Raw genomic sequence first — 20,291 nt, forward strand, 5'->3', positions numbered from 1 at the left:
GTCCACAGATTCCAGTTTCTCCACCTCTTAGCCAACACTTGTTATTTCGCTTATCGATTATAGCCATTCTACTGGGTGTGAGGTGGTATCTCTTTTTGGTTTAGATTTGCGTTTCTCTAACAAGCAGTGATGTTTAGCATATTTTCACATGCTTACTGGCCATTTGTCTTAATTTCGAGAAGTGTCTGTTCACGTCCTTTATCCGCTTTTCAATTGGTTACTTGCCTTTTTCTTGTTGAACTGTAAAAGTTAAAAAAAATTCTGGATACAATTCCCTTATCAGATAAATGACTTGTAAATATTTTCTCCCATTCGGTGGGTGCTTTTTTCAAAAAACATTTTTTATTGGTTTATAATCATTTTACAAAAATGTTGTGTCAAATTCCAGTGTAGAGCACAATTTTTCAGTTATACATGAACATCGTGGGTGCTTTTTTTAACTTTTGGGGTGTTATCCTTTAAAGCGTAAAAGTTTTTAACTTGATGAAGTCCAATTAACTATTTCTTTGGTCGCTTGTGCATTTGATGTCATACTTTAGGAACCACTGCCTAGTCCCAAGTCACGAAGACTCACCCTTGTGTTTTCCCCGTGTTTCACAGTGTTAGCTCTTACACTTAGGTCTTTTATCCACTAACGTGATTTCTTCAACCTACTTTATATTTCTAAGTTTGAACTCTCTGCCCAAAGCAACTGTTACTTATATAACCTAGAAAAGTTAAGTTGAACCGAAGGGTTAAACCGACCCCAGTTTCTTATTCACGTTGCTAGTGGTTCTCTTCTCCCCACACGAGGAAGGAGCGGCCACACGCATGCGCGTGAGCATACCGCCGCAGAGACGGCCTCGCGCCTGCGCACTCGGCAGCCTGCGCCTGCGCCAACGCCTTCGGTCCGCGCGCAGGCGTCTTCATAGGTTTGCCGGGACCTAGCTCAGAAGTCTCGCGAGTTTGGCCGGCGCTTTAAGTGGCACGTAGGTTGGTGGACTGTCTGGTACGCTCCGTCAGCCTGGCTCCGCTCACCGCCCCCCTGTCCCCGACGCGTCTTTCTCAGAGCCTCTCCGCCCCGTCCTGTTCCCTTCGGAGCCCCCAATCCATCACCCGTCTCCCTCGGAGCCCCTCTAGCCCCCGGCCCGTTTCCCTCTACGCGCCGCCGCCCTTGGCCCATCCTCGGCTCCCCACACCTTCCCTCGCCCCGACCCCTCCCCGGGCCCCTGGCGGGATGGGTGACAACACCAGCCCCATCAGCGTGATTCTGGTGAGCTCGGGGAGCAGGGGCAATAAGCTGCTGTTCAGGTACCCCTTCCAGAGAAGCCAGGAGCACCCGGCGTCCCAGACAAGTAAGTGGGCGCCGGGCGGAGGGCCCCCACCCCCACCCCCGGGCGCGCCGGCGGGCTGCTTCCCTCACAGTTGACAGTGAACCCTGTACTTGTTTCTTCTCCGCTTCGTACAGGCGATGCCTTCTCACTGTAGTGTTTGGAAAGTATAGGAAAAGTGAAAAAAAAAAAAAAAAGGAAAATCACTCTTAGTTTCAACATAACAAAGCCACTCTTGTTCACGTTTCATCGGTGTTTCTAGCCTTTTAAAAGCTATATAAGCGCTATATGAATGGATTTAGCTTGTAAAAAGTATGAAATCCACGTATACCTGGAATTTTCTTTGACCACTGCTCCCCAGTTGTGGTCGTCCTCCCCCACTGCAGGGATAACCACCTACCATTTTGGTAATTGTGCCTCCTGTACAGAGACACCAAATATGTATCCATAGAAAAATAGTGTATTGCTTTTGGGATTTTCCCCTCACATAGATGCATTTTCTGTAGCTCTTTTTCCCATTGAACAATCTGCCTTGGAGCACTTTCCAACCAAGTAAACAAATCATCCTCACTCTTTGTTGGTACCAACATACCCTTTCCTTGTGGTTGGAGATTTAGGTTACTTGCAGCTTTTCACTGTCATGAATATGCAGTTTGTAGTTTGTAGAATTTTAAAAAGCACTTTAAAATTTTTAGTATGGCACAAAGTTTTAAAGATACAAAGGGGTTTAGGTTATGAAAAAGTTATTTCCCATCATTGGCTCCCAGCCACATCCCCTTGTAGGGCCTGATGCAGTTACCATTTTCCTGTGCATCTTTCTGGAACCTTCTGTGTCCATACAAACATATACACACATTATTTTATTTTCTAAGCACAAATATACACTACACACTGTTCTGCCGTGTTGTTTTCATTTTCTCTTTACATCTTGGTTATAGATTCAGAGTTATAATCAGAATCATGGGAGCAACACACTATGATTTATTCATCCAATCCTCTGCTACTGGGCATTTAAGTTGATTCCAGTCTAATACCGTGTGAATGTCCTTTATGTATATATTTTCATCCTGCAGAATGTAGGATAATTTCCCAGAAATGAGATGGTTTTATCCAAGGGAAAATGAGCATGTGTATTTTTAATAGATTAGATTTTTCTATGTTTTTTCATCAGACAGGTGAAAAATCGTATCTGATAGTAGTTCTGATGCGCATTTGTCTTACGATTGAGGTTGACTGTGTTTTCCTGTTTTCAGAGCCATCTGGATTTCCTTTTTAATGAGCAACCTATTCATAACCTTTGCCTAATTTCCTCTTAGGTTGTTTGATTTTTTTTCCTTACAGATTTGAAAGAGCTTTTTATATATTTAGGATAAAAATAGACTTCTGTGACAAAGCTTTATACCCTTAGCCAGTTTGCCTCTGAGCCTAGATTTTTGTGGAGTTAAGTTTCCAGTCTTTCTTTGTGGTTTCTGAGTTTTGTTATACATAGAAAGGCCTCCTGCTCTCCAAGAGTGTTAACAAAAAGAGTCTCTGGTGTTTTCCTGTGGAACATTTATTGTCTTGTTTTTAAACTGTGTTTACTTTGGTGTGAGGTGGAGGCTTCTACCAGGAGCTGGTCTTTTCTGGGCACTTGCTGAGGGTTTCGTGTGCCCCCATTGGCTCCTGGAGCCCTGTGCACCAGGCACTGTGGTGGGTAAGGAGGAGGTGAGAACATGGGTCCCATGGCTGGAGAGGGCTGGTTCAGGAGCCAAAATGATTTTCTCTTCCATATGGCTTCCTAGTCCCGACATCATCTGATGGGAGTAATTCACCTCGCTCCTACTGGTTAGTTCCACTGGCCTCTATCACATACTTAATTCCCATGTTTATCTGAGCTTATTTTTGGCTTTTCTTGCCTCTCCCAAGGCTCTGTCTTTCTGTGTGTGGGCACCACACTGGTGGGTTACTGTGACTTCATACCCCGTTACACCACACAGTCGGATCAGTCCCTCATTGCTGTTCTTCCGAATCACTCTGGCAGTTCTGCTCACCGTTCCCTGTAAACAGTAGTATTGACTGCATTAGGCCCCTCCCAGGCCATTGGCGGTGTTTTGGAGGCCACATTAAACCTGGTGATTCAGTGGGAAGAAAGGGCATCTTTATGTTGAATTTCTTGTTCAGGAACAGTCTGTCCCCTTTTCATTCTCATCTCCCTTGTTAGCATTTTGTTGTCTTCATGGGCCTCTTACGTCCTTAAGTCTGTAAACTTTATTTCTCTAGTAACAGGTTGTGTTTTGTACAGGAGGATGTTGGTATATGGAAGTTTAAAAATTCTTTCTTTTACCTATGCTTTTTGCAACCTAGTTGCCATCATACACTAGTGATGAGGGGGTGTGTGTGTGTGTTTATATAGAAACCCCCCCTTTTTTTTTTAACTTAGTAGCCAAAGCATTTCCCATGTTATCACAACTTATGGGAAACCATAATTTAAAAAAATTTTTGTTATAAAAATAAGTAATATGAAATTTGCATTTTAACCATTTTAAGTGTACAATTTGGTGGCTTTAATTACATTCACTATAATTAATTTGCTATATTGTACACCCATCACTACTGTCTATTTTCAAAAATTTTCATTGCCCCAAACTGAAACTTGTACACATTAAGCAATAACTCCCAGTTTCCCCTGCCCTCAGCCTCTGGTAAGTGCTAATCTACTTTCTGTTTCTGTGCCTGTTGTAAATACTGCATATAAGTGCAATGTTCGTCCTTTTGTGTCTGGTTTCTTAGCGTGATGTTTTCAAGTTTATCCACATTGTACTATCCACAACATCATCCCTTTTAATGGCTGAATAATAATTCCATTGTGGGCATATACCACAGTTTAGAAACCATCACTATTTTTTTTAAACTGAGGTACTGGGGATTGAACCCAGGGCCTTCTGCGTGCTAAACACGCGCTCTAGCACTGAGCTGTACCCTCCCCACCAGAAACCGTCACTTTTAGTGTCTCCACAATCATCCTGTATGTGGATGGATCCTGTTTTCTTAGCTTTTCTCCCCCTTTTGCCTTCTCTCAGGTAAGCCTCGTAGCAGATACGCTGTCAACGGCACTGGAGACCACGCAGAGGACCAGGACGGCGACTCCAAGTACGGGCTCTGTAGTCACGCCAGGGCAGGCACAGCCCCACCTCCTGTTGACCCAGCTGTTTTCTCCCCTGAAAAACCCAGTGTTCTTTGTTTCCATTTGTGGGTGTTTCAGGTAGCACAGAGCTGGGGGGATGTTGCCAGCCTCTGGCTTGCTGCGTCATTCGGTCCCATGTTCCAGCTGTGGGCTGTGCGGTGGGTAATGCAGGTTGGAGACCAGGTGAGACCAGAAACATGGAGGACAGCAGACCCAGTGCTGTTCTCAGACCTTATTCCTCATGCGCGTGCCCAGAGGTCAAATGTAGGTACTTGGGTGCAGCGCAGCCTGTTCGGGTGGTGGTGTGGACTGAGAGCCAGAGCTGTTCTGACCCTTGATCTTCTCGGCCCAGATGAAAGGCAGGTCCTGGCCTTCCTGTGTGTGCTTCCTGCTTCTCTCTGAGAAGTGCTATCAGGATGGCCACCACCAGAAATGGCCACCCCTGCCTTCCTATGTTCATTTTAAAGCTTAGTGAATGGTAACACAGGCCCAGACGAAGGAGGAAAGATTGTAAATTGCCTGTCCTGGGTCCCCCTGAACACAGCGGAGGCCTGTGTGAGGTTATGGATGTGGCCCTACTGTCCATGGGAGCAGAGCCGAGGCCCCTACCCTGGGTCTGGCTGTGCGGTGTGCTAGTGCAGCTCCCCTCAGCCCTAATGTGGCCACCATGTTGAACGTTGTATGGTTTTTATCCTTTTTGTAAGGATGTCAGGGGCCTCTGGCATGACCAGTAACTATCTTTGAGGGGAATGGGCTTTGGCGGAGGGCCCGGCAGGAGAGGGCAGGGGTGTGGGGGGCTTTAGGCATCCCGTGGATCATTCTGCTCAACACAGAGCCCTGTGGATGTCTGGTCCTTGAAAGTTGGCAATAGGGAGAAAACTCTTGTTTGTTCCTGACCCAGTGAGCGTGTTCTGTCCTCTACCTGTGTCTCAGGCAGTTTGAAGAGTCCTGTGGAGGCCAGCGACACCAGTTCCTGCAGTTCCAGAGGCTTATGATGAAGTGACTGTGAAGGTGATTTCTAGGGAGTTCATTCAGTGCTGAGCGCAGTGAAGGAAAGAAACTGTGGGAGGGAGTGAGACCTTCCGGGTCTCTCGGGGTCACAGATTGACTTGTTCCCCAAGGAGAGCTGGGTCTCCTCAGACTCTTGTTCAACTTAAGGATGATTCTACTGGTGATTTTAGCACATTGTGGCCCTGAGGATCCCACTCCCCACTGCACACTGCAGAGGTGCAGGGTGATACCGCGAGCTGGCCCGGCCCAGACGTCTTCCTGGAGCAGTGCTGTTCCTCTTGCTTGTCTGTCATTCTCAAAGGTGCTTTTTCTTCTGGAACCAGTGGATGTTCCTGCTTGTCAGTTTGCCAGATTGAAGCCACATTGAGAGGCCAGGTAGATGACCTCTGAGCTTAGTGGTGGCCCCTCAGAGCAGTGAGGATGCAGACCTGTGCTGCTCGGCATTAGAGCCACTGGCCGGTGTGGCCTTTAAATTGAGTGGGACTGAAATGGAATAAAATTAGAAATTGAATTCCTCAGTTGCAGCAGCCACATTTCAGGTGCTCAGTGACCACATGTAACCAGTTGCTCCTGTGGTGAATGGTACAGATTTAGAATCTTTCTATCACATAGAAAGATATTTTGGAGGCACTGGCTTAGAGAGCAGGCTTGTTTTATGAGGTGAATCATCACAGTGATGTGTTTCAGGGTATGAGAGTCGACTGCTACATTTTTTTAAATCCTTTTCTAAAATTCAGTAGGGAGAGAAGAAAATGGATAATTGTCCATTTTCTCTGAGACTTGAAAGTCAAGTTTAGAAAAGGTGCTGTGTTCCTTTTGGGGGCTTGGCCTTGCAGGAGTCGTGACTGAGATGCTCAGTGGCGTCATGCGGTTTTGATAAGCAAGGCCTTTACCTGTGAGGACCACATTTGATCTTGTTGGCACAGTTTCAATAGAAGATCGATACTTGTGTGCAGGCGTCCATCTAGTACGTGTGGTGCTGGGCTCTGACCCAGGTCTTCCAGCCTCACTCTGGCTTCTGGAAGCTGACTCATTCTTGCCCAGCCAGTGTCCAAACATGAAGATTTGAGCTTTAGTGAGAAGACTATGTGGTGAGTCTTAACACTTGGGGAGTGTTTGGTAAGTGGCTTAGCCTTGACCTTAGCAGTTAACGCCGAATGATGGTACTTCTGCCAGACCTTAGTGCTGTGTTAATAAAACGACTTTTAGAATCAGTGTATTTTTGTTTGGTCTTGATGGTTCTGTACCTATCTCAGTGAGCCTGAACTCCAGTCAATGGGTGGTTGGCTGCAGGGCAAGACCACGACTTCTGCCCCCTCCTGTGTCTTTCTTGGGATGGTACTGAGCTCCTGAGTCCCTCAGTGTTGGAGAAGGCTAGCGAGGCACACCGGCTGTGGCTCCAAGCTCACTGCCCCAGTTCCCCTAGAGTTCCCAGGCTTACCCCAACCCTTGCCCTTTCTCCACTGGAGTTAGTTAGCTGTTTCATGCCACCTGAGAGCCAGGATAGGTTGGCTGGCACTGGGGACTTCTGGGACCAGGACCAGGCATGCACCCAAATCCCCTCCTCCAGTCAAGCGCAGCACCCCGGGAAGGTGGTAAGCAGGCAGGACCAGGGTTGCTGCTGCCCCACCAAGAGAGACTCTTGATCATTGCTCTTTGCCTTCATTTCTCAGAGGGCTTTGGTGGGGGTCTCTCCCAAGGGCTGGGTGTTCAGTGTGATGCTTGGGCTTAGGTGCTGTTGTGTGAGCCCATCGGAGGCAAAGACCCTCCCTGAGGTTTATATGGCACTTCTTCAGGGGGCAAGGATATGGCGAGACCCTTCTGTCCTCAGGGCTTCCCTTCTGGATGCTGCAGGTGCCCAGTGCATCTGTGAGCCTCTAGAATTAGGCGATGGTGGGAGGGAGCGGGATATGGGCAGAGTTGAACTCCCTTCTGTGCTGTCCCTCCCCCTCTTTTTTTAGCCAAACCAGCCCCGTTCCTAAATGTCTCAGTGGGAATGGAAGGTCTTGGCTTGTTTTCTAGCCGGGCTGGTTCATCTTCCTAAACGTGTTCTTTTTTTAAATCTGTAAGTTATTCCAGGAATGTTAGTTGTTGTAACAGCTATTTTATTGTGTATTTACCAAGCCTTTCACCATTAAAACAAAGGAAAAGGATTTTTGTAAATTTTGGAAACAACAAACAAATGTTGTCACTTGTTTTTGTTTCAGTTTGCTATTTATAGCAGTGATGTCGCCAACAGCAAATCTCATGGTATAACTCTGTGTCTTTGTGTGTGTTGTGTCAGCAGATACTAAAGATAAAGCCACTCAAGTGTTTTTTTTTATCATAAATGTGTAATACTAAGCTCTGGTGAGTGGATTTCTGTGTGGGCCAGACTTACTCAGACAATGCAAAGTGGCAGTGGGCCCTCCCCAAGTGGCCACTTAGGGCAGTGTGGCTCTTACCTTGAACAGTGCAGGGCGTTCTGGTTGGCCCTCACAGACCCTGACCTCTCTGGACTCAAGTAGGGAAGCACTTTTTGTTGGGCTCTTGGACGGGTGCCTTTGGATTTGGACATTTATAGACATGAACTTGGCCACAGCTGCGGGCCTCTGAATCTCAGGACCCATCCCCTAGCCCACTTAGGTCCCTGGACTGGTGGCCAAGGGCCAGGCTCAGGCCCATCAGAGCAGAGGTTTTTAGTGGAGATTTTGGGATATCACAGGGAAAAGTGAACTCTCTTGGGTGGTGGGAGGTTGTTTTTCTCTCTGTTATCTTTATGTCCCTGAGTCACTGGGTGGCAGAGTAGAGTGCTGTTTGTTACAACAGGATGGTGACTGTGGGCACTGGACCAGTTGCTGGGGCAGCAGCCTGTGTTAGGGCTCCATCACCCTGGGCCGTCCCTCCCCATCACTGTGCCCTCAGACAGGATTACAGGGCAGAGTGAGCCGCTGAGAGTTTTCAAAGAAAGCATACAATGCTTCTGGTCTGAGACACTGGAATCTTCCATCTCTGATTTAATCACTCTGGAGAGCAGTATTCCAGGGAAGGAGAAACCCACCGTGGGAGGCCAGGGGCTCAGGCTGCGGGCCTCACATTTCCCAGAATGTCTCTGATGACATCAGTGTGGGAAGGTGTGGCTGCAGTCCTGACTGTGTGAGAGGCAAGGCAGCCCACTCTGACCAAACCCTTTGTGTGGGGCCACAGGGCAATCTTGCACACCTAGAGGACCATGTTGGTCCTGGAGGAAGGCTGGACACCAGCGTGACCCCCACCCTGGGCATTAGCAGATCTTAGCAGATCCCTGCCTGCTGGTGGGGGGAGGCTTAGGAAGTGCTACCGCTGCTTGTCTGTATTTTATTTTGTCTTGTGTTGGTTGAGTGTGGCTCGGCTCCTACTGCAGGGGCTCCAGGTCCCTCCTGCATTGGGTATGAGCCCTGCCATTTGCCAGGAGCCCAGAGTGCATGGCTCCTTCCTAGATCCCTTTATCCCAAGGCTTGTGCTGTCTCAGAGTTGACTTGAAGATTGGCAGCAGACCTTCCCTTTTCTCCGGAAGATGGAGGTTCCGGAGCTTGCCTGCCCTCCCCCAGAGTGAGGTTCTCCTGAGAGAAGTGTCTGGTGTGGTGCCTGATTCACCAGAGCCCCTCAGGAAGGCCCAGGACTCATCCTGAGTGTTTGTCCCCCACAGACTTTTCAGAACTGTTGGAGTCTCCCTGACCAGGGACAGAGTGTGGCCCTGGGGGAGCTGGAACCCCCTGCCCAGCTCAGTGTGCCCTCCAACCTGGATGTTGGAAATGCTTCCCCAGGTGGAGAAATGAGCACAGGACTTGTCTGCCTTCTGGCTCCAGATTAGACTGGGTGCATCAGTGTTTCCGGAGTGGACCCGCACCCCCCCGCCCCAGCCTGGGCTCTGAGATAAGAGTGACTGCACTCTCCTCCCTGTGGTGACTCTCTTATCCAGATCCTCATGGTCAGGAAGGAGATGTGAATGTGCAGATGCACCTGGAAGAGGGGTGACCTGGCAGTTTTAGAGGGATCATATCCAAATCTGCTCTTACACACACCCCGGCCATTCCCCCTCCTCCGTGGTGTCCAGTCCTGTGCATCCCTATGTCCACATCAGTCAGTGGGTCTTCAATCTTGTGCATCTTAGAAGTTTCTTCCCTAATAAATACTGGAAGGTTTAAGTGTTCAGGATGAGGGAGAGACGGGGCAGCCGTGCTGTGAGGGGAGTCATTAGTGCTGTCCCCTCGGCCTTCACACAGTCCTGAGGGGTGGGGGTCCTGGGCCAGTTGGGAGAGGCTGCCATGCCTGTAAGCCTTAATGAGGGCCCCTGGGGCAGTGCAGCTCCAGCTGCTGTTCCTCTTCTCAAAGCAAACTGCACCTCACTCCTTCCTGCGTTTCCTGGAGCATGCCCAGAACTGACAATGTGTCCCATCGGAGCTGCTCATGCCTTTCACCTTGCAATTCTGGTGGTTCTGTGTCCCTGCTTGCAGTGTCCCTGCTTGCGGGGATTGCTTCAGAGAGGCGGCTGATGAAAGCTTCCAGGTCAGCGGTGGGGGCAGAGCCCCCTCCCACAGAGCTGCTGTGTGCTGAGACCCCCTCACCCTCAAGGTCAGCAATGGCACTTGGTTAACTTACTTCTATTCTCCATTTTTTTAATTTGAAGGTTTTCAGATGTCATTCTGGCGACAATCTTGGCAACCAAGTCTGAAATGTGTGGCCAGAAGTTTGAACTGAAGATTGATAACGTGCGTTTTGTTGGGCACCCAACGCTGCTGCAGCATGCTCTGGGGCAGGTATGGCCCTCCCGGAGCTGGGGCTCACCCCAGGTGGGCGCACGGGCTCTGGGGAAGGCAGCCCCTTGCAGCAGACCCCATCCGGCACTTGCCCAGACACACATCCTCATAGGCCCCTAGGGTCCAGCAGAGGAGGAGGTGGGCATCCTCGCCCTGGGGTCTCAGCCTCTGCCCTTAGCGTGGGCTGTTTGCGGTCTGCATTTCTACTGACTGGCCTTCCCTTTTACATAGAGGGAAGTTTACAGATTTGATGGGGGAGGCGGGGAGAATGAGTTCAGCAGGGTTTATCAGAGTAATGTAAGCATTTCTTCTCACCTATTAAATGATACCATAGTCAATATTATTAGTAACTTAGCTCTTCTGATGTGTTAAACCTGCTATATGCATTCTCTGGTAAAGTCTGAATGCGGTCACCCAAGGGAATTTGCCAGTCCTTTGAATACAGGTGGAATCAGCGACAGCGTCACTTAGGTTCTGAAGGATTTTGATGTGACAGCGTAAGATTTAACTCCACTTATCTGATTCAGAAATGGTGTGAGAGTCTGTGATATGTTCCTCAGATCCTCCTCATGGCATAGCCCGTATGTACGAGGAGCTTCTGAGACAGCTGGAGATGCCCGGAGAGGGGCCATGGCTGGGTACCCAGCCCCGTGGTAGCAGCCTCTCTGCTCAGACAAGGCTCAGCCCTACTGATGGCCTGTGGGTAGTGGGGGAGCTTTAGCAGCCTGCTGACAGTCCTCACCTGCAGAACCTCCTGGAGGGACAAGGGTGGTGATAGGCCTTGTGGGGGTGGTCTAGGGGGAGTGGGCCAGGACTCCTGTGCCCCCTGGTGGCAACATTTGCAGGCAGCTTGGTGTTTCAGGCCTGGGCTGGCTGGCAGTCGTGTGTGTCTGCTGGGTGGGAGCAGAGGTGGCCTGGGAGGACTTCGGTGGACGCAAGGTGGCGGGGGGAAGGGAGGGTCTGGGCAGGAAGCACTCATCCACGTGAGCCCCTCTCCATCCCTTCTCCTTTGTGCACCTCGCTCAGCTCACTCTAGGTGACCTGGGCAGTCTGGTCACTTTGGGTCACAGCACTGACCTTCCTACTCTTTTCTCCACTGTGACTCTGCCCATGCCACCAGCATTTCCCTATACTGAGGCACTGGCCATTTCTCAAAGACGCTTGGGCTGGGCTCTCTGTTTCTCTGGTTCTGCTGTATTCTGGAACATTTTCCCCACCTGAAGTAGAATAGCTCTGTGTTGCTTTTCTTGGGCCATGGTGACTCATTCATTAGAACTGTGCCTCTTTCTCAGGTCTCCAAGACAGACCCGTCTCCAAAGAGGGAAGCTCCCACCATGATTCTTTTCAATGTGGTGTTTGCACTTAGGGTGAGTGTGAAATGGTTGAAGGGCGCGGGCAGATCAGGGAGGAGGGCCTGGGAGGAGGAGTGGGAGGAGGGGGAAGGGTAGCAGCTCATTTCCTGGGACTGTGTCTTAGACTCAGAGCTCAGACCACTGTGGGCACGGCTCTAGCCCCTCCTGGGGCACTGACCCCTCCTGGGGCTCTGGAAGAATCTACCCTCATTGTTTCCCTCTTTTTTTAAAAAAATAAAATATACATAGCATAAAATTTATCATTTTAACCATTTTAGAGTGATATTTTGGTGGCCTCTGGTACCAATGCTGTGTAACCATCGCAACTATCTAGTTTTCACTGCCCCAGAAGGAGACTAGTTTTTCACCATTCTCTTCCCTCCCTCAGCCCCTGGAAACTACCAGTCTGCTTTCTCTTTCCATGAATTTACTTATTCTGCATATTTCTTATAAATAGGGTCCTATAATATGTGACCTTTGGTGTTTGGCTTCTCACTTAACATGATTTTGAGATTCATCCATGTTGTAATGTGTATCAGTACTTGATTCCTTTTTATGGCCCAGTCATATTCCGTTGTACAGATAGAGCACACTTGGTTTATCCATTCGTCTGTTGGTAGACTTTTGGCTATTAAGGACAATGATGTTAAGGACTTTTTTGTACAGTGTTGTGTGGACACGTGTTTTCACTTCCCTTGGGTGGACACCTAGGAGTGGAGTTGCTGGATCACGGGGAAACTCTGTGTTTAACCTTTGGGCGAACCAGCAGGCTGCTCCATAGCAGCTGCACCATCTCCCATCTGCGTCTCCCCTGCCGTGCATGAGGCTTCCAGTTTCTCCACATCCTTGCCAGCACTTGTTATGTTCTGTTGTTTTATAATTAAGCCTAATTGTTTTCTTAAAACAGTTCTCAGCCCTTTCTGAAGTTGTGTTTTTACTAGGTATAGGAAATTTCTTTTCAGTAAAGCTGTCAAAATACAAGGAATCCAAATAAACATAAAAAGCACCCCTGGGTTAAGGACTGGCTTATCTTGTGGAGGGACTTTGAAATTTAGGAAACTTACATTCAGTGCTGTTAGATAGCAGCATTCCTCAGAAGCGCCCCACTATCAGTTTTCACCACAGGATCCAGTAGACCTTTCTGGCTGGACACACGTGATCTGCATGACGGCTTTTGTACAGAAGTGTCAGCGAGGAAGTGACAGGTCTCGGTGATGAGGAACTGTGTGCTCTGGAACCTTCGGGATGGCAGAAGTGAGCCCGGGCAGGAAGGGAACCGGTGGCATCAGACGCTAGGCTCCGTCTCAGTGCTTTTTCCCACCCAGGCTGTTTTGGTGTGGAGATGTTCTCTCTTGAACGGTTCAGAATTAAAATAACGTGAGCGAAAAGCTCCTAAATGGGGCTTTCTCCATTCTGCATGGAGCTTCATTTTTAAAACTGCCCCCCTTTTTGGTAAATAAAGAGCTGTGAGTAAAAAGAGAATGATCTGTTCATGGTGGCTGTCCCTGGGCTGAGGAGCCCAGAGGAGAGCTTTGCTTTCTGCTCAGTGCACTTTTACAGTGTCTACATTTTCATGGAATCCTTTCATTGTTCACATCATCACACAATCCAGATACCCACACAGAGGACTTAGTTAGGAACACACAAGCCAAAACCATGACCAGCACAGTCCCTTCTGTCAGCGCTGACAGCCCCTGTGGGATGGGCTGAGAGCAGCAGGCCCTTGTCTCTGGGGAGCTCTGTGTGAGAGCAGCATGTCTGACACCCTTGGACAGGACAATCAAGGAGACAGGCAGATATTAAAGTTGTACAAAGATTTTTATACTAAGAAGTAGGCTGGAAATAATCCTGGTACCTGGTGGTTGGGGAACGATTGGACAAGGTGGTGGTTATTATATCCTGGCATGTCCTGTGGCCATTAAAAGATGAGAAGTAGGGGTGCAGCTGGAACCAGGAGGAGCCACTTTGAAGCAGTAGACTTCAGATCACACAGGCCATGTCAGGCGGGGGAGAGATTTTAAATAAGGTAAAGGGTGGAGAAGTTTTTTATTCTTCTTTTCAGTAGTCGTGTAAAAATGTACACTGTTTTTACTTTGAAACGCTTTAAACAAACCCCACCAATGACAGTAGATTGCTAACCCTTGTGCACTGTCTCTGAGGTCCCACACCTGCCACCTTTGCACCCTGGCTCCATCTGCTCCCAACCTCGTTGCTCCAGTATTTCAAGACAAGTCTCAGACCTCATGTCTGTTCACTCCTGCACACTTCAGAAGGGATCTCTGTAGAAGTGTGGACATTTATTTTATATCACACCTGACAAAACTTACCATAAGTTGGCATCTAGCACCTGGCCCACTGAAGTTCCCCATGTGCCACAGCGCTTTTCCAGTTGGCCTGTCTGAACCGGCGTGAGGCCCAACTCACACGAGCTTGACGGGTTGTGTCTCAGGCTCTGCCTTCTGGGATGCTCTCCTCCTCTGTCCCATGGAGTGGTCCACGGTCTGACCCATCTCAGTGTGCAGTCAGACTTGCTCCATGTCCCTGTGTTTCCTGCAAACTGGGCTTGAGCTCTGGAGGCCTGACTGTATTTGGGGACGAGTGTTAAGGGGTGAGAAAGTCTCACAGGTGATGCCCTGCACTTCATGCTGCTTCACATCCTGTGCAGGGAGAGTGGGGTGTTTCTCAGAGCTTCCACTCAGGGCTGGTACATCCTAGATGGTCACTTTCTCAGCGTGACCACATGTAGCCCAGGTTCTGTGGGCACCCTGAGCGGTGCCTGTCCTGTGCAGCCACTTGGGACACCTGGGCAGCCTTGGTCAGTGCAGGTCGTCTGGCTTGGCCTTGCTTGTCCAGGACTGTGAGCGAGTGGGGCCGGGTGTCTTACTTGGGACACGGTCATGCCCCAGCCACTCAGACCTCTGATAGAGGGCCAGGCTCTCTGGAGTGACTGGATTACCGCTTCAAGGGAATAATCACATCACAGATCATTCTCCTCCCTCTGCTTTGCTGGTGAGAGGACTTTTACACAGATTCTTCTAAAATCTAAAACTGGAAAAATTTTGTCTTGAGGCCATTGTATATACCCTGTAACCCAGACCCTCCAGTCCTGTGACCTTCTGGGGACACTGTTGAGGACCTCTCCTTGGTGTGTAGGGGCAGGGCTACTGCCCATTATGGGCATGGCGTGGAGTCAGCGCTCAGGCCTCTCCCCAGCACAGGTGTGCTTCCAGGTGTGAGTTCTGCCTGTGAACGTGAGATCTGCTGGGTGTTTAGAATGTGTCTTCAACTCCAGGTGATGCAGGTGTTCTGAGTCAAGGTCAGGTTTTGGCCCAGAGGTCTGGCTGTGGACAGTCTGTGGGCTGGGCCCTGCCTGCCAGATAAGCAGGAGGGGAGGCAGCACCCGGGGTTCTAATCTGCACCACCCGTCCCTCCTCCCACCTGCACCAGCAGGGTGACTCAGCGTCCCCGTGGCCTGCTGGGGTGCTGAGTCATGGTGGGCCGGTTATCTGCCTCTGCTCCACCCTTGCCCTGGGTGGATGCACCAGCCCAGCCTGCCTGTGGCCCCTGATAGGTCCCAGAGTCAGCAGAGGGGTGCAGAGGGAGCTTGGCCGGGGGCTGGGGGTGGGTGGTGGTGCCTGGAGCCTGTTGGCTTCTGTTAGCCATGGTCACTTCTGCTCGAAGAGCTTCTGATCCTGAGGACAGAAGATCCTTATTGAACAGTCTGCCTGATGCTTCTGTTTCTCACACCATGTGTCCCTGTTTTAATGTGGGCTGTGTGGCCCAGTTCTCAGTCAGTTTTGTCCACCAACACTCAGCAGTGCACTGGTGACCGCAGACACTGCCAGGGGCCTTGCTCTGAGTGAGCTCTGTTCTAAGCACTTGACTAATAATTGGTGAGGGAGATGCCACTGTTATCCTCGCTCAGCTGGGAGCCTGTGACCCAGGGTCAAGCAGCAGGCGAGTAGTGGCCACTGGGCTGCCCCTGCCAGGCCCTGAGTGGATGCCTTCCTGGATGGCCCTGGCATGGCGCTCCGAGCACGGGGGCGTTTCTCTGCCTGTTCAGAATGCCTGTGTTCTCCCTCCTTCCCCATGGGGTCCCACGGAGCCCTCTGTGCTGCTGTCCAGGCAGCCGTTCCCAAGGTTGGATGTGACAGGCTAGCATTTCTGGGGACTGGTGACATGGTGGCTCCTGGAGGGGCCTGGGGAAGAAGAGAGAGAGGGAGACTTACACAGTTCAAGTTGCTGTGTGTGCCCCCTGTGTGCGTCTCCCGCAGGCCAACGCTGACCCGTCAGTGATAAACTGTTTGCACAACCTCTCCCGACGCATTGCCACCGTGCTGCAGCACGAGGAGCGCCGCTGCCAGTACCTCACGCGGGAGGCCAAGCTGATCCTCGCACTGCAGGATGAGGTGTCCGCCATGGCTGATGGTGAGTGCGGGCCAAGGCACTGGGAGGTTGCACCATCTTCATGCTCCCACAGGACACAGCTGAAGACCCATGGACCCATGTTCCAGAACTGACGTTCCCGCAGTAGTTTCCCAACCCAAGTCGTCCTGCCTCCGCAGACCGCTGCACGATGGCTCCGGCCCTGGGGCTGCTGGATGGTTTCCCTGGGGCAGGAGGGCGTGCAGAGGGGCCAGTGGGAAGATCAAGGAGGTGGGCTGTTTCCAGTTCTTTGCTTTCAGCTAAATTGAGGGGAGACCTAATTGAGCTATTGACCAACCAATTATTAAAGATAATTTTTGTTGATAGAGCACACTATAAACACATCAGAGAACAGAGGGACCCCCTCCCCATAACAAACTCTCCGCCTCTGTCTTCTCAGGTCTGCATCTCTAATGAAAGAAAACTAGGAACAGGTTTGAGGTGAACAAGTCTAATGTTAGCAATAAGTAAAAGTAGTGATCACAACACGTGAACTAACCCAATCTGCATTTTCAGTAAAAATTTGCTTTTGATGTTTGACACTCAGTTGTCAAAATGTGGACTATATTTCTGTTTTGGCCATTGATGTGCTAATTAATAACAATCTAGAAGTTTTGTTTTTTTAAAACATTCCTTTTATGTTTGTGACTTTTTCACAGGAAATTTTTAAAAGTTCAGTTTAAGTCTGTATTTTTTTTGTTTAGAAAATTTATTAGAAAAGATGAATGAAAGACTCTGTATCATAGAAGTAAACTGCATTAGCATCAGTGTGCAAGGGAAGGAGTGGGTGAGGTACTTGGTCCTGAGGTAGAAGTGGATCTGTTGCCTGTGGGAGGGGCTTCAGGGTGGCTGGTGAAATGGTTTGTCCTTGCGGTGCCTGTGGCTCCAGGGTCGGGTGGGCCCAGTAGTGATGGATGAGTACAAATATTCTACACAGAGATGGTCCAGCCGATCAGTGGGAAAGGTCCTGATGTTTGGTTTAAAGTCACTTAAAATTTTTTTTTAAGTTAAACTTGTTTTTAAAGGTGTTTTCCCTTCCAGCCTCTGCAAGCTTCCTTGCTGGGCAGGTTCTGAATCTTTCTGTGTTACAACTCTTACAGCAAATGATGGTCCTCAGTCCCCATTCCACCACATCCTGCCCAAGTGCAAGCTGGCCAGGGACCTCAAGGAGGCTTACGACAGGTGAGACAGGTGTACCTCCTCCTACTGGGCCTCAGTCCTGGGTCTCGCTACCTGAGTGCTGTGGCCAGTGGGACTCCCCTTACTGGGTGCTGTGTTCCTGTTGTGCCCTGAGGTTGGGGAGAGGACGGGGACCTGCCAGCCCCTTGCTGAGTGGTGTGTGCCTGGCTGGGATTGTCACCTCTGGGCCTCTCTTTAACCAGAAAAGGAACCCGTGCAAAGTTATACACGGGAGCCTGAAAGTGCTTCTGAAGCCTGCAGTGCGAGGGGAGGTGAGCGTGGGTCGTGCCCTGTCCCAAGTCCACCTTCATTCAGCTTGTGTCACTGTCACCACTTCACCCTTGAGGAAACTGAGGCTCAGGGTGAAGCTGGGGTTGGCCCTGCTCCCCCTGCTCTGGGATCTTGGGGGTTTGGGGCTCTGAGCGTGTGAGGGCAGCGGGCGTTAGAGACAAGTGGGCACCTCATGGTCCTGTTTGTATTAGTGGCTCAGCACCAACTCTAAACGTGGACAGGCAGAGCACGTCTTTTCTTTTTAAGAGTTGTCCAGGTAGCTCTGACCATTGCTCCCTGGGTACATGGCAGGGATAGGGTTGGGGGCCGTGGCCCAAGTGACAGCCGGCCTGGCCCTCTGCCCTTCCTTGCACCTGGCCTGGGGATTCACTAGGGGCCACTCACGGCTGAGGGGACCTTGCAACACTAGGCACATAGCTGGACAGACGTTGCACAGGTGAGCAGGTGCAGGCCTCTTTCATCCGCCCTTTCTTTTCCACATTCTCTCCCCTCGCCTGCCCCGGCCTTCTCAGGGCTTCACTCTGTCCGTCCAGGTGGACCTGCACTCCCTGCTAGAGAGGGGCCTGATCTGAGAGCTATGGACGTGATGGGTTTTCCAGATCCTTTCCTTTTTTTATGTTAGTATCTTCTCTGATTTCACCAATCATGAGTTTATTATAGACTATTAGGAAATGTAGAAAAGTATAAAGGAAATAAAATCATCTATAATCCCATAGCCAGTGATAATCACTATGATGCTTTGGTAATTTTCCTTTTTCTCTTTTTTTTTTTTAAAAAACTTGCGCTTTTGGAAAGGTCACCTGTCCTTCGAGTCTGAAAGTCAAAGTGTCAAGTTTCTTCCCGCTGCACCCCTACTGGGTTCCCTTCCCGGAGGCGGGATGCGTGTGCCAGGCAGCCCCGTACCGTGTGTCACCTTCACAAGCTGAAGGTCCGTGTGGGCAGACCTGGCTGGCTTTCTCCCTTTCACGGTGGGGACACACTGCCTGCATGATTTGCCTTTACTCCCTCAGTTTAGCGTGCAGCTTAGACTTCTGTCTGTACTGGGAAAGGAGAACAGACTTCTTTTACCTGCTCCACGGTTGGCCTGCCCCTCCCTGGGGCATCAGTTGGCTCCAGCTCTTGCTGCTGTAAGACATGCTGCTCAACCACATGCGTGTCATTTTTTGTGAGTGCCCGTACACGTGTGAGATAAATTCCTAGAAGTGGAGTCCTGGGCTTAGTAGGGAAAATGTGCTTGTGATGTCGGTACGTTTCCCTCTGTAGCTCAGTCTGCACTCCCCTCAGCAGCAATGAGTTCTGCCCACACTCTGCGAGCTTTCAGGTTTTACCCACCGCAGTGGGTGGACAGTCAGTGCAGCTTTATCTGAATGCAGTTGTGCATATCCTCACATGCATCCGTGAGCGCTCTGCTCAGACCCCTCACCGGTTCTCTGTTGGGAGGCTTAGGTGCCTCTGTGTAGGAGGAGAGCTGTGCTTTGTGATACATGGCATAGCCAGGGATTCCAGGTCTTCATCTTGGTGACCCCTGGGTATTAGAGGACCTCCAGAGCAATGTGAAACATCCTTTGTTGTGTGGTTGTCTTGGCTTGTGGTCCCTCCTACTCTGAAGAACTCTCAGTGAAGCCTTGATTATTAACCCAGTACAGACTTGTAGCCTGACCCTGTCTTTTTATCCCATGTGATCACATTGACGTTCTTCTGTAGTAAGAGAATTGCTGCCCTCGGGTCTTGGGTTGACTGGTATCAGAAATCCTTTCCTTGGGAATTGTTGCTTTTTTTCTGCTTGGGAATTTGATGCCTCAACTCAGACTACAGGCAACATTCAGGCCAACTTGGAGTTAAAATAAAAAGCAAACCAGAACCAGATTCTATGATTCTGAGTAAAGAATGAACTGTGATTTCTTAGGTTTAAATTGTGTTGGAAAGTTGGAGAGAATGAGACCCTGGAGAGTTTACTTCCTTCATTATCTGCTGGGCCTGCAGCCGCCCAGAGCTTGGGACCGCCCAGTGCTCTCTCATGGCACCAGTTTCAAGGACAGGAATCAGAGTTATTGGCAAAAACAGCTTCCAGGGTCCACCGTTCAGCACTTAGCTTCCTGCCAGAGCCCAAGTGTTCTGCTGTGTCAGTTTCCTCCAGGCGATCCCCCACCTCTCCCTTCCTATTCCTAGTCCCCACTCTGACTGGTCCTGGGTCCTGGGTTCCAGGTCTCGCTCCAGGGAAGCCAGCGATGCTTCTCCAGCAGGAGTCCCAGGGGCAGCAGTGTCCTTCCTATACCCTGTCCCAGCCTAGCAGCAACGACTCTGAGACTGCCCGGGAGCCCTGGTCTGTGGCCTTGCCTCTAACCCATGAGGTCCACGTTGGCCTTGAGGGTCTGGCCTGACCCTCTTCTGAGTGGGCTGCACCTTGGAGCTAAGAAGGGAGCTGAGTTGACATTACTGATGAAGTGCAATAGAACACGGAGCTGCTTCCTTGTGGTGGAGACGTGCTGACAGGTCCCTGGGAAGGCTTTTTCTCAGAACAGAAGTGAGAGTTCAAGGGTGAGGTGGGGCTTTTCAAGGGAATGGTTCTGGAATGGCTGTTTTAATTAAAATCCAGGTTACGGTGTGGCTGAGGGGCCTGGTGGCCTCATGCCCTAGGACCTATGTGACTGAATATAGGCTGGCAGTGTGAGTCCCTTGGGAGGCTGCCTCAACTTTTCCAGCACCCGTGTCTCCCTGTGCAGCTTGGTGACTTGAATGACAGCCTCCCAGGAAGTCAGGGATGTCCTCTCACTCTGTAACA

At 50.1% G+C, this 20,291-nt stretch overlaps 1 protein-coding gene across 6 annotated transcripts in view; it reads left to right on the plus strand.

Moving 5' to 3' along the window:
- Positions 1-925: 925 nt before the first annotated feature.
- Positions 926-20,291, plus strand: part of NPRL3 (NPR3 like, GATOR1 complex subunit) — a 32,000-nt gene continuing 12,634 nt past the window's right edge. For 2 of the 6 annotated variants that reach the window (XR_012500410.1, XR_012500411.1), the window contains exons 1-6: positions 926-1,334; positions 4,370-4,439; positions 10,133-10,295; positions 11,555-11,629; positions 15,889-16,042; positions 17,140-17,221. Coding sequence is in view for 3 of the 6 variants with exons in the window: in XM_045513695.2 (XP_045369651.1) it covers positions 1,217-1,334; positions 4,370-4,439; positions 10,133-10,295; positions 11,555-11,629; positions 15,889-16,042; positions 17,140-17,221 (662 nt within the window). In the remaining 3 variants the exon portion in view is untranslated. Of the gene's footprint in view, positions 1,335-4,369; positions 4,440-5,416; positions 5,485-10,132; positions 10,296-11,554; positions 11,630-15,888; positions 16,043-17,139; positions 17,222-20,291 lie in introns of those variants that run through there. The other 4 variants (XR_012500409.1, XM_045513695.2, XM_010950920.3 and 1 more) reach the window with 4 other exon arrangements.

The sequence above is a fragment of the Camelus bactrianus genome, chromosome 18, assembly GCF_048773025.1.
Source record: "Camelus bactrianus isolate YW-2024 breed Bactrian camel chromosome 18, ASM4877302v1, whole genome shotgun sequence".
Classification (NCBI taxonomy): Eukaryota; Metazoa; Chordata; class Mammalia; order Artiodactyla; family Camelidae; genus Camelus; species Camelus bactrianus.